Source organism: Hyla sarda, chromosome 10, assembly GCF_029499605.1.
Source record: "Hyla sarda isolate aHylSar1 chromosome 10, aHylSar1.hap1, whole genome shotgun sequence".
In the NCBI taxonomy this organism is placed as follows: domain Eukaryota; kingdom Metazoa; phylum Chordata; class Amphibia; order Anura; family Hylidae; genus Hyla; species Hyla sarda.
Genome location: NC_079198.1, coordinates 25285901 through 25300005, shown reverse-complemented (window position 1 = coordinate 25300005; position 14105 = coordinate 25285901). Strand labels below are relative to the sequence as shown.

Below are 14105 nucleotides of genomic sequence, written 5' to 3'. Positions count from 1 at the left end.
CCTCCCTTATTAAAAGTTTGAATCACCCCACTTTTCCCATAAAAAAAAAAACTTTGTAAATAAAAATAAACATATATTGTATTGCCGCGTGCGGAAATGTCCGAATTATAAAAATATATCGTTAATTAAACCGCACGGTCAATGGCGTACGCGCAAAAAAAATTCCAAAGTCCAAAATAGTGCATTTTTGGTCACTTTTTATATCATGAAAAAATGAATAAAAAGCGATCAATAAGTCCTTTCAATGCAAAAATCGTACCGCTAAAAACTTCACGGTGTAAAACGTGAGCCCTCATACCACCCCATATGCGGAAAAATAAAAGTTATAGGGGTCAGAAGATGACAATTTTAAACGTATAAATTTTCCTGCATGTAGTTATGATTTATTCCAGAAGTACGACAAAATCAAACCTATATAAGTAGGGTATCATTTTAATCGTATGGATCTACAGAATAAAGATAGTGTCATTTTTACTGAAAAATGCACTGTGTAGAAACGGAAGCCCCCAAAAGTTACAAAACAGTTTTTTGTTTTTTTTTCAATGTTGTCTCACAATGATTTTTTTTCAGTTTCGCCGTAGATTTTTGGGCAAAATGACTGACGTCATTACAAAGTAGAATTGGTGGCGCAAAAAATAAGCCATCATATGGATTTTTAGGTGCAAAATTGAAAGAGTTATGATTTTTTAAAGGCAAGGAGGAAAAAACGAAAAAACCCTCGGTCCTGAAGGGATTAAACTTTGGGATTCTACTAGGGAAACCATGTTTTATAATAAATGCCCCTTCCTGGATCCTCCCACTGCCCTATCTTCAGCAGCAAATCAGCACACAAAAAGGAGAAGGCAGCAGCTCCTGCCCAACTACCTCTCTCTGCTAGAAGAGCTTAGAAGAACTTGGTGGAACAGCTTCTTGGATTCATCTGTAAGTGTTTATAAATACATTTGCATATTAATACAGAGGAGTCTGAGTCGGAAGTACAAAAAAACGTGGAGTCTGAGTCAGAACATTTATCTACCGACTCCACAGCCCTGGTAGCAATTTTGCATATCCAGTGACCTTGAGGTTTCCATTGATGAAGAATGGCCCCACTATCTTTGTACCCCATTTACCACACTATACCATCAATTTTTGTGTTCCAACAGTCTTGGAGGGATCTATCCAACGTGGGTTAGTGTCAGACCAATAGCGCTGGTTTTGTTTGTTAACTTCACCATTCACATAAAAGTTTCCTCATCACTGAACAAAATCTTCTGCGTAAACTGAGGGTCTTGTTCCAATTTTTGTTTTGCCCATTCTGCAGCACCTGAAACTACGGATACTGGAAGCCTGTGCTAGCATTTCTCCTGAGGTGTATATAGTAGTATATAGCAGTGTATACAGATACTGGAAGCCTGTGCTAGCATTTCTCCTGCGGTGTATATAGTAGTATATAGCAGTATATGCGGATACTGGAAGTCTGTGCTAGCATTTCTCCTGCGGTGTATATAGTAGTATATCACGGTGTATACGGATACTGGAAGCCTGTGCTAGCATTTCTCCTGCGGTGTTGCTATCAGTGTGTGAAGAGTGGGAGAAGAGGGTTGCATTGACAATCCAACACAATGGGCAGCACATTGAACACATTTTATTATTGGTCAGAAACTTGTAAATAACTCATGAAAGAATAAAGTTACATTAAAACCAAGCACATCATTGTTTTTCTTGTGAAATTCCCAATAAGTTTGATGTGTCACATGACCCTCTTCCTATTGAAAAAACAAAAGTTGGGTTCAAAATGGCCGACTTCAAAATGGCCACCATGGTCACCACCCATCTTGAAAAGTTTCCCCCCTCACATATACTAATATGCCACAAACAGGAAGTTAATATCACCAACCATTCCCATTTTATTAAGGTGTATCCATGTAAATGGCCCACCCTGTAGAATAAAAATAATCAAATATAAGGTTAAACAGCAGGGTCCATTGTGTGTTTTTGGTCACTTCATATACCATAAATTTTTATCTATAAAACGCAATCAAAAAGCCCCATTAAAACAAAAATGGGACCAATAAAAGCTACAGTGCAAAAAATGAGCCCTCATATAGCCCCGTATGCCGAAAAATCATAGTTATATGGGTCAAAGGATGACAATTCTAAACATTGTAATTTTGATGCATGTAGTTATAATTTGTCTAATTAGTAAAATAAAATAAAAGCTTCAATAATTTGGTATCCTTGTAACCTGTATCCTTATGGACCTACAGAATAAAGAAAACTGTAGGCCACTGTGTAGAAATGGAAACCCTAAGAATTAGCAAAATGGCATTTTTTGGGGTTTCACTGCAAATTTTTGTTATAAAAAAAAGTGATGCCATTACAAAGTACAATTGGTGACGCAAAAAACAAGCCCTTATATGGGTCTGTAGGTGCAAAATTGAATGCGTTATGAGTCCTTAAGGTGTTAAACACATTTTTGGGGGTGGATGTTATCACAATTTTTCTGAAGGGGTTTCTGTGTCATATTTTAGAAATTATGAGGGATATTTCTCCAAACTTGTGAAGAAATGTTTGAGTTGTCCATAGCAACCAATAAGATTACTTTCATTTTTGAAAAAGGCAAAATGAAAGAAGCGATCTGATTGGTTGCTATGGGCAACTGCACCACTCTTCCTCTGCACAGGTTTTGATAAATCTCCCCCATGTGCTCAACATAAGTTGTATGACTTTTCAAGAGGATGGACAATGGAGGAAAGGGAACGCGTCAATGAACTTACCGCATCTTACGTGTATACTTAAAAATGTGGATGTATCTGTCTGTGCACGCTAAGTCATGTCCTCTGAAAGTGCGAATATAAAAAAAATTACTAAGGCTACGTTCACACTCTCGTTTGTCTCAGGCAGTGTAAAGCCCGTTATTTTAGGATCGCTAATAGTGGGAAGAATAATAGTGCTTGCACCGTCTTTTTCTCCCGCTATTCTCTCTGAAAATAGCGGTGCCCGACGAACCTCATTGGCTATAATGGGGTCCATTTAGGACCCGTTATGATCCATCAAAATGACTGCCTTCAATCTCCCCCCAAAAAAAGTTTGACGGCCGTTATTCAGGGGTCATAACGGTAGTGTGAAAGGGGCCTAAGTGATCGCAAATTTTTAAACAATAAATAAGGTATACATAATAACTCAACACACACAGAGAAAATAGCACAAAAACAATGATAAATGCATTGAATATTGAATTGAATACCACACTAATATCTTTCTACTGCAACAATGTCGTATAGTGCAGTGGTTCTCAACCTGCGCTACAAGTATCCCCAGGGGTACTTAGCAGTTCTCCAGGGGGTACTTGAAAAAAAAATCAGTAATGGCAGCCACTGGTTACTGGTTTGGACCACTTTGAAAGAAATGGTTGGTGATGTCACTGCACCGAGGAGCAGGAGGACAGCAAAGGGGAAGCGCGGGCACTGGGCTGCTGTGGGCAGTAACTACCATCAGCTATGTTGCTCCACTACCCCTCTCCATGAGCCATAGCAATAGGTCCCCAGACCAGAGGGGCAGTGGAGTACCAAAGCGGGATAGTATGGTGGCCTACAACTATATATGGGGGCAGTTTGGGGGCCTACAGCTATATTTGGGGGGCACAGAGGGAGCCTAACAACTTTATGGGGAAGCAAAGCAGGTACTATTACTGTGTGTGACAATAAACATGGGTAGTTTGTAAATAGGTGGGTATTGTACTGCAGAAAGAAGCCTAAAATGTTTGTTTGGCTGGTTCTGTGGAGAAGTCTTGTTTGGGAGAAACCTTAAAGGGGTACTCCAGGGGGATCCTTTTTTTTTTTTGTTTAAATCAACTGGTGCCAGAAAGTTAAACAGATTTGTCAATTACTTCTATAAACAAATCTTCATCCTTTCAGTACTTTTTAGCAGCTGTTTGCTACAGAGGAAATTTATTTTTTGTTTCTTTTTTGTCTTGTCCACAGTGCTCTCTGCTGACACCTGATGCCCGCATCAGGAACTGTCCAAAGCAGGAGAAAATCCCCATAGCAAACCTATGCTGCTCTGGACAGTTCCTGACAAGGACAGAGATGTCAGCAGAGAGCACTGTGGACAACACAAAAAAGAAATTCAAAAAGTAAAGAATTTCCTCTGTAGCATACAGCTGCTAAAAGATACTAAAAGGATTAAGATTTTTTAATAGAAGTAATTTACAAATCTGTTTAACTTTCTGGCACCAGTTCATTTAAAAAAATAAAAAATAAAAAAATAAAAGTTTTCCACCGGTGTACGCCTTTAATGGCGGTCTAGGCCAGATTGTGAAGAAAACAAAAGTAAACTACTCTGGTTAGAGAAGACGTCGCCTGTAAATCGGGCGACTGGGGAGATAGGGAGAGGAACAGGGGGCCTGTTAGAGGAAAGTAAAGCATATGAATTATACTATAATCATTACAAAATGTCTCTAATATGGGAGTACAATTATTTGGGAATGGGCTGCCAAGGGGTACTTGGGCAAAAAAGGTTGAGAACCACTGGTATAGTGTTATAATCCCCCCTCTGTAGTTAGGGGATGGCCATATCTGGGCAGCATGTAACCTGTGAAATACATTTCAGCACGTCGGCTTTGTCCCAAAAAAATCGCATTGCTGCATTGCTTAGCCCCCAAGCACTGTTTTGTTGCAGCACACAGATGATATGTGGATGGACTGTAACCAAAGTTACAAAACCTTCAGAGCAAAACCAGACATTGAACAAATATCCTTCCGGGGGAAAGACGGGGGGGTGGAGAGGTTGCAGCAGAGGTCTTTCCACATTTTGAGCCTTCGAGGGGATTGTGCTGAGGCCATCTTATCTGCCTTGTGCATTGACATTACAGCAAAGTGTGTTACAACAGGAACTCGATGGGTCTTGCTAAACCATAAACTTCCCACTTTATAGATAAGGAGAAATCCTTATATTAGTGTTTGTATAAACATTAAGACACCTTTTTTATTTTTTTTTACCTGTTTTATTTTATTTTTTCCCAATGAAACAATGAGATTTTTTTTCTGCACGTTACTGTGTTTACATACGTGAAATAAAATTATAGAAGGATAATCCGCCTGCATATGGAGTTACTGCAAGGTTTTCATACTAATCTGGTGGTTTTCTGACTTTGACCAGTTCTGCAAAATATGTGCTGGGAATCACCCAGGGAAAGCCATTGCTTATCTAGGAAGTTGTGGGTATTACTATCATTTAAAGCAGTGTTTCCCAACCAGGGTGCCTCCAGCTGTTGTAAAACTACAACTCCATGCATGCTCGGACAGCCTTCGGCTGTCCGAGCATGCTGGGAGTTGTAGTTTTTCAACAGCTGGAGGCAACCTGGTTGGGAAATATTGATTTAAAGTGTGAATGTGTAATTTAGCCCATAGGTGACTTCTTAGATTGTATTTTACTATCCTTATTCTCGTAACGTGTGTGTGTATATATAGTATTTCTAATAGGGTGTTTTAGGGTATGTTCACGCTACGTAATTTTTGCGGAATTACGTGCTGTGAACATAAACATCAGTGTGAATGGGTTTCCGCGAGAGAAAGTGAAATTGTTCTGCGCAAAGTCCGTGAACACTGCATATTCATCAATGGTGATGGCGCAGTGCTGCGCGGTCCTACCGCCCAAGTATTGCGGCGGCCGCCAGAATGGAATTCTGCGAGCAGAGATTCCGTTCATAATCCGTAGTGTGAACATACCCTTAAGGTGGATTTTTTTTAAAAGTAAACAATCCCTTTTAAGGGTACGGTCACACAGGTTTACAGCGAGTTTCCCACTGAGAGTTTGAGCTGCGGTATATTTTCCACAGTGGAATCTCTATATTGGAAAACACACAGCAGGATTACATCGACTTAAATGGGGTTTGCTGTGTATTTTCTGCGTATCAAACTCGCATTAGGAAGCTTGCTGTAAACCTACCCGTGTGAACGCACCCTAAAGCAGCACTTTGTGTACATTGTTTTTTTCAGTGCCCTTCAATATCGTGCTATATATCAGTGTTTCCAAACCAGTGTGCCTCCAGCTGTTGAAAAACTACAACTCCCTTTGGCCAAAGGCTGTCCGGACAAGCTGGTAGTTGTAGTTTTGCAACAGCTGGAGGCACACTGGGGAAACACTTTTGTATGGTCAGGTCCATAAATATTGGGACATGGACACAATTCTAAAATTTTGGCTCTATACACTAGGGATCGACCGATTAACGGTATGGCCGATATTATCGGCCGATAATCACGATTTTGGGCATTATCGGTATCGGCAATTATCTTGCCGATAAGCCGATAATGCCCCGCCCCCCGCACCACCCCCACCGCACCGCGACCGCCACCCCCTCGACCCGCCGCACCGCACCGCCGACCCACCGCACCCCCCACCGTGATGCTAGGCGGTATACCGGTATGGATTTTTTTCCCATACCGCTATACCGGTCGGGCCCCTCCCCCACCCTCCCAGTCAATAAAAAAATTAAACTTACCCGTAATGGGGGTGGTCCGGGCCATCCATCCATCGTTCCTGTAGCGTCCGGGGGCGTTCCGGGTGGAGGGTGGTCCGGTCCGGGCTGTCCTTCTCCCACGGTCTTCTTCTCCACTCCGGGCAGGCTCCGGCCTAGTACGCTGCATAGACGCCGCTACGCCGTGACGTCAGGTGCGTCGCTGCGCACGGGCGTCACTGCGCAGCGACGTCTATGCAGCGTACTAGGCCGGAGCCTGCCCGGAGTGGAGAAGATGACCGCCGGAGAAGGACAGCCCGGACCGGACCACCCGGAACGCCCCCGGACGCTACATGAACGATGGATGGATGGCCCGGACCACCCTGACAGGTAGGGGAGAGAAGCGGGTGGTGGCGGCGGCGGCAGCCTATGGCCCCGCAAAAGCCACTGCAGATCATTGATTTAAAGCGCCCGCTTTAAATCAATGATCGGCAGCGGTGTCGCAGGGGGTTAAATAGCCGATAACTTATACCGGAATATCGGTATAAGTTATCGGCTATCGGCCCTAACCTGCACCGATTATCGGTATCGGCCCTAAAAAAACTATATCGGTCGATCCCTACTATACACCACAATGGATTTGAAATGAAACGAACAAGATGTGCTCATACTGCAGATTTGTCAGCTTTAATTTGAGGGTATTTACATCCAAATCAGGTGAACGGTGTAGGAATTACAGCAGTTTGCATATGTGCCTCCCACTTGTTAAGGGACCAAAAGTAATGGGACAGAATAATAATCATAAATCAAACTTTCACTGTTTAATACTTGGTGTCAAATCCTTTGCAGTCAATTACAGCCTGAAGTCTGGAACGCATAGACATCAGCAGACATTGATGGGCTTCATCCCTGCTGATGCTCTGCAAGGCCTTTACTGCAACTCTCTTCAGTTTCTGCTTGTTCTTGGGGCATTGTCCCTTCAGTTTTGTCTTCAGCAAGTGAAATTCATGCTCAATTGGATTCAGGTCAGGTGGTTGACTTGGCCATTGCATAACATTCCACTTATTTCCCTTAATAAACTCTTTGGTTGCTTTTGCAGTTTGCTTTGGGTCATTGTCCATCTGCACTGTGAAGCGCCGTCCAGTGAGTTCTGAAGCATTTTGCTGAATATGAGCAGATAATATTCCCCGAAACACTTCAGAATTCATCCCGCTGCTTTTGTCAGCAGTCACATCATCAATAAACACAAGAGAACCAGTTCCATTGGCACCATTCATGCCCACTATGCCATGACACTAGCACCACCATGTTCACTGATGAGGTGTATGCTTAGGATCATGTTCCTTCTCCATACTCTTCTCTTCCCATCACTCTGGTGGATCTTGGTCTCATCTGTCCATAGGATGTTGTTCCAGAACTGTGAAGGCTTTTTTAGATGTCGTTTGACAAACTCTAATCTGTCTTCCTGTTTTTGAGGCTCCCCAATGGTTTCCATCTTGTTTTGAACCCTCTGTATTCACTCTGGTGAAGTCTTCTCTTGATTGTTGACTTTGACACACATACACCTACCTCCTGGAGAGTGTTCCTGATCTGGACAACTGTTGTGAAGGGGTTTTCTTCACCAGGGAAAGAATTCTTCGCTAATCCACCACAGTTGTTTTCCTTGGTCTTCCGGGTCTTTTGGTGCTGCTGAGCTCACCTGTGCTTTCCTTCTTTTTAAGGCTGCATTCCCATCTCGTTTTTACATTACGGGTGCCGGATCCGGCTGGGGGAGGGGCAAACCGGGCTCTCCCGTACCCCAACCTGACCAGCGCTGAACTCCGTTTACTTTAATGAGCTCATTTTTGACCCGTATGGAGTTTCCTGACCGGACCTAAAACCGTAGTATACTACGGTTTTAGGTCCAGTCACAAAACCGGATACGGGTCAAAAATGAGCCGCCCAGAGTCACCGTTTCACTACGGTCGGCTCACATGCAAACTGCTGTAATTCCTACACCGTTCACCTGATTTTGATGTAAATACCCTCAAATTTAAAGCTGACAATCTGCAGTTAAAGTACATCTTGTTCGTTTCATTTCAAATCCAATGTGGTGGTGTATAGAGCCAAAAATGTTAGAATTGTGTTGATGTCCCAATATTTATGGACTTGACTGTATATGCACAGCTGGGCTGATGCTTCTCTTAGGCTGGGTTCACACCATGTTTTTGCAATACAGTTTCTGTATCAGGTTTTTGATTTTAAAAAAAAAAATGGATTCCTCAAAACCTGACTAAAACTGTATCAAAACTTGTGTACAAATTTTTTTTTCTGTATACGCTTGAAAAATGATGTCCGGTTGCATCCGTTTTTTAAGAAAAAAAAACACACATACGTTTTTAACTTTTCACTCCATTATGAATAAAGTTTCACTTGTTTGCTTGAAATTCCAAGAAAAAAACTGGGCAAAGTAAAAAACCGTACGCACATACGGTTTTGTATGGTTCCCATGTTAAAAAAATTTTTTTTTTTAAAGTATACGGTTTAATATGGTTTTTCACCTGGACCAAAAACCATGGTAGGCCACGGTTTTCTGTCCGGTAAAAAAAAAGTATGGTTTGAAAAACTGAGACAACTGTATACATTATGGTGCATACAGTTTTGAATGGGAAGTCTATGGGCACGGTTTTCTTTACGGTTGCATGCGTTTTTCTTATTTTATGAAACCATATGCCGAAACCGTATAGCAAAATCGTGGTGTGAACCCACCCTTACCATGGTTGTTTTATTTTCCCAATACAATGCTTTTCTGTTCTCTCTGCTTGGCCAGTGCTGCCTTGGTCATTTTAGTCATTTTATGCATTTCTGTAAGGCAGTAGCTATGAGGTGTGTACAGTTCAATGGACGGCCATTGAGATTGGAATGGCATTGAAACTGGGTGAAAGCCACCCTGTAAGAGGAGCATCAGCACGGGTGTTTAACTGTGGCATGTTACTGCTAAGTGGTAAAAAAATGAAGTAGAAAAAAAAAAATCCTGCTTTAATACGCTCGTTTCCCACTTTTGACTTGTATTAAAAATAATAAATAAATTATGCTAACCCCCTATATTTAGTAGACACTTAGTCAAAATACCAAGTGCCTTTATGCAATAATGCATAAAAATTAGATTTTTCCCCCAAAATGGCTAAAAGTGTGGTTTTACAAAATTAAAATTCATCAAACAGGTAAAGGGAATCTACAGCATTAGAAAAAAGAGCCATTAAAAAAAAAAAAACAGCACCATACCTGTCCTAAGGTTGTGTGTGGTATTGCAGCTCACTTCCATTTAAATATATATATATATATATATATATATATTTAAAAAATATATACATATATATTAAAATATATACGTATATATTAAAATGTATACGTATATATATATATTAAAATGTATACGTATATATTAAAATACATATATATATATATATGTATATATATATATCTCTGTATCAAGGTTAGACCCAGTTTCCCTTAATGATAATTGTATACATTAAAGTTAATTCTCTGATCATCCTTTTGTTTTGTTTTTTAGAGTGTCACAGGCTTTGGGAGGCAGATGATAGAAACAACCAAACAACTAGTGGAATCCAAGTACACTCTTGCCAATGGATACAAGGCAGACGCCAAGGTAAGTGGCATTGATATTTACGACCCTGCATCTAGGTATTGGGACACCATTTTAACTGGTACTTGTTGTTCTCTGCAGGTTATTTATGGTGACACAGATTCTGTGATGTGCAAACTTGGGGTTCAGACGGTTTCTGAAGCCATGGCGATAGGAAGAGAAGCAGCTGAATGGGTCTCCAAGAATTTCACCCCTCCTATAAAATTGGAGTTCGAAAAGGTTAGTCCCTGCTCAAGAGCTTTACCTTTAACATTTTCCGTTTTAAAAGACTGACTTTGTGGTGCAATATTTCTTGTCAACAATCATGAATACATCATTAAAGGGGTACTCCCCTGAAAAACATTATTTTTTAAATCAACTGTTACCAGAATGTTACACAGATTTGTAAATTACATCTATTAAAACAAATCTTAATCGTTCCTGTACTTATCAGCTGTTGTATGCTCCACAGGAAGTTCTTTTCTTTTTGAATTTCCTTTCTGTCTTACCACAGTGCTCTCTGCTGACACCTCTGTCCATGTTAGGAACTGTCCAGAGTAAGAGCAAATCCCTATTGCAAACATATCCTGCTCTGGACAATTCCTAAAATGGACAGAGATGTCAACAGAGAGCACTGTGGTCAGACAGAAAGGAAATTAAAAAAGAAAAGGACTTCCTGTGGAGCATACAACAGCTGATAAGTACTGGAAGAATTAAGATTTTTTTAATAGAAGTAATTTACAAATCTGTGTAACTTTCTGGCACCAGTTGATTAAAAAGAAATGTTTTCCAGGGGACTAACCCTTTAAATAGACACTGTCACTTAAAAGAAATAAATTTTTGACGTGTCTCTAGGAGAAAGTTTCCCTGTGTGCCTTCAGCTGTTGCAAAACTACAACTCCCAGCATGCCTGGACAGCCAAAGGCTGTGCGGGCATGCTGAGAGTTGTAGTTTTGCAAATGCTGGAGGCCATCTGGCACAATGTATGTTAACAATCATGAATAATTGTGTGAAAAATGTTGACGTGTCTCTATCACAGTGTTTCCAACCTGTGTGCCTCCAGCTGTTGCTGGTTGTAGTTTTGCAAAAGTTTCTTTATAGCTTGGGATCTGGGTGTTCATACCTCCACCCATCATTAGGTACAGCTAGGAGAAGCACTTTTTTCCTTGTCTCGCTGCCCTTTTAGTCTTGCTGCTGGAGCTGGTCTCCATTGTAAGTCTATGGAGACTGTCTCCTACGGAACGGCTCCATTTAAAATCTATGGGGTCATTCTGTTAAAGCAGTACAGAGATCGAAGCATGCTGCACACGTCTCCCTGCTTGTTCTAACGATCGGTGGGGGTCTTAACACGAAGACACTGACAGATCAAGCGTTTGCCATGTATCTGTGACATGTCAAAATTATAATTTTTTTTTTTTAAATGGCAGACTTAAAACATGAATTGAACTGTGCCTATTTTATATGTCGTAGGTATACTTTCCATACCTGCTGATCAACAAAAAGAGATATGCCGGTCTTTACTTTTCATCCAGCCCAAACACCCATGACAAGATGGACTGCAAGGGCATAGAGACTGTAAGACGAGACAACTGCCCTCTAGTGGCCAATCTGATCAACACATGTCTGCAAAAGATTCTAATTGACAGGTAAACATGTATTTCTGTATACAGAATATACCGTATATACTCGAGTATAAGCCGAGTTTTTCAGCACGATTTTTCGTGCTGAAAACACCCCCCTCGGCTTATACTCGAGTGAACTCCCCCACCCGCAGTGGTCTTCAACCTGCGGACTTCCAGAGGTTTCAAAACTACAACTCCCAGCAAGCCAGGGCAGCCATCGGCTGTCCGGGCTTGCTGGGAGTTGTAGTTTTGAAACCTCCGGAGGTCCGCAGGTTGAAGACCACTGCGGCCTTCAACATCATCCAGCCCCCTCTCACCCCCTTTAGTTCTGAGTACTCACCTCCGCTCGGCGCTGGTCCGGTCCTGCAGGGCTGTCCGGTAAGGAGGTGGTCCGGTGAGGAGGTGGTCCGGGCTGCTATCTTCACCGGGGAGGCCTCTTCTAAGCGCTTCGGGCCCGGCCTCAGAATAGTCACGTTGCCTTGACAACGACGCAGATGCGTCGTTGTTAAGGCAACGGCTCTATTCCGGGCCGGAAGCGCGGAGAAGAGGCGCCCCCGGTGAAGATAGCAGCCCGGAACCACTATCCCACCGGACCACCTCCTCACCGGACAGCCCTGCAGGACCGGACCAGCGCCGAGCGGAGGTGAGTACTCAGAACTAAAGGGGGTGAGAGGGGGCTGGATGATGTTGAAGGCCGCAGTGGTCTTCAACCTGCGGACCTCCGGAGGTTTCAAAACTACAACTCCCAGCAAGCCCGGACAGCCGATGGCTGCCCGGGCTTGCTGGGAGTTGTAGTTTTGAAACCTCTGGAGGTCCGCATGTTGAAGGCCGCAGTGGTCTTCAACCTGCGGACCTCCGGAGGTTTCAAAACTACAACTCCCAGCAAGCCCGGACAGCCGATGGCTGCCCGGGCTTGCTGGGAGTTGTAGTTTTGAAACCTCTGGAGGTCCGCAGGTTGAAGACCACTGAGGGCGAATGATGAGAAGAGGATGATGAAGGGGGGGGGGGGGGTGTGGGGATGATGAAGGGGGGTGGGGATGATGAAGGGGGGGGGTGTGGGATGATTACAAGGGGATGATGAAGGGGGGATGTGTGGGATGATGACAAGGGGATGATGAAGGGGGGATGTGTGGGATGATAAGGGGATGTGTGGGATGATGACAAGGGGATGATGAAGGGGGGATGTGTGGGATAAGGGGATGTGTGGGATGATGACAAGGGGATGATGAAGGGGGGATGTGTGGGATGATGACAAGGGGATGTGTGGGATGTGTGGGATGATGACAAGGGGATGATGAAGGGGGGATGTGTGGGATGATGACAAGGGGATGATGAGGATGTTAATGACGGGTCTGGATGATGACAGGGGGGGATGAGGTATTTCCCACCCTAGGCTTATACTCGAGTCAATAACTTTTCCTGGGATTTTGGGTTGAAATTAGGGGTCTCGGCTTATACTCGGGTCGGCTTATACTCGAGTATATACGGTATACATGCTGTGTGACTAACAAGTCTGCTGCTGCTGCTTTTGTGTGTTCTTAGGTGACTAACTATATGTTCCATACGATGTGTTCCAAGTGCTGTGGTAAATATATGGTCCCATATTCTGTGGTAAATATATGGTTCCATGTGCTGTGGTAAATATATGGTCCCATATTCTGTGGTAAATATATGGTCCCATATTCTGTGGTAAATATATGGTCCCATATTCTGGGGTAAATATATGGTCCTATATTCTGTGGTAAATATATGGTCCTATATTCTGTGGTAAATATATGGTCCCATATTCTGTGGTAAATATATGGTCCCATATGCTGTGGTAAATATATGGTCCTATATTCTGTGGTAAATATATGGTCCTATATTCTGTGGTAAATATATGGTCCCATATGCTGTGGTAAATATATGGTCCCATATGCTGTGGTAAATATATGGTCCTATATTCTGTGGTAAATATATGGTCCTATATTCTGTGGTAAATATATGGTCCTATATTCTGTGGTAAATATATGGTTCCATATGATGTGGTAAATTTGGGGAATAAAGCCTTGTGGGGTGTAGGGTAGTTGGGGTGTTGCTGTTCTATATAATAAAGGGTGCTGTTAACCCTTGTCACTCATGATGCCAGGGTGAGGGTTAAAACTCTGTAGTGATGCTGGGCCTATCGCCACCCTTCCCAAGAGCGATAGGTGAGTGTGAAATAAATGGATTGTTCACAGCAGTGCTGAACTTAAAACTTGCGGAATCTTTACTGAAGATTTTCTGTATTTGCAATAACGGTAACAGTCCAGATAACAGAGTCTATTTAAACAGCACAGCAGTGATTGACAGATGCTTAGGACCGGAAAGTTCTCTTTAGCTTTAGAGGATTATATTTGCATAGATCCGCCGGATTTAGGGGTATGATTAGGTCCAGAGATCT

At 42.5% G+C, this 14105-nt stretch overlaps 1 protein-coding gene across 4 annotated transcripts in view; it reads left to right on the top strand.

The window, feature by feature from the left end:
- POLD1 (DNA polymerase delta 1, catalytic subunit) overlaps positions 1 to 14105 on the top strand; it is a 147429-nt gene that overhangs the window by 69394 nt on the left and 63930 nt on the right. For all 4 annotated transcript variants that reach the window (XM_056541849.1, XM_056541850.1, XM_056541852.1 and 1 more), the window contains 3 exons: positions 9990 to 10085; positions 10164 to 10301; positions 11532 to 11707. In XM_056541849.1, coding sequence (XP_056397824.1) covers positions 9990 to 10085; positions 10164 to 10301; positions 11532 to 11707 — 410 coding nt within the window. The remainder of the gene's footprint in view (positions 1 to 9989; positions 10086 to 10163; positions 10302 to 11531; positions 11708 to 14105) is intronic.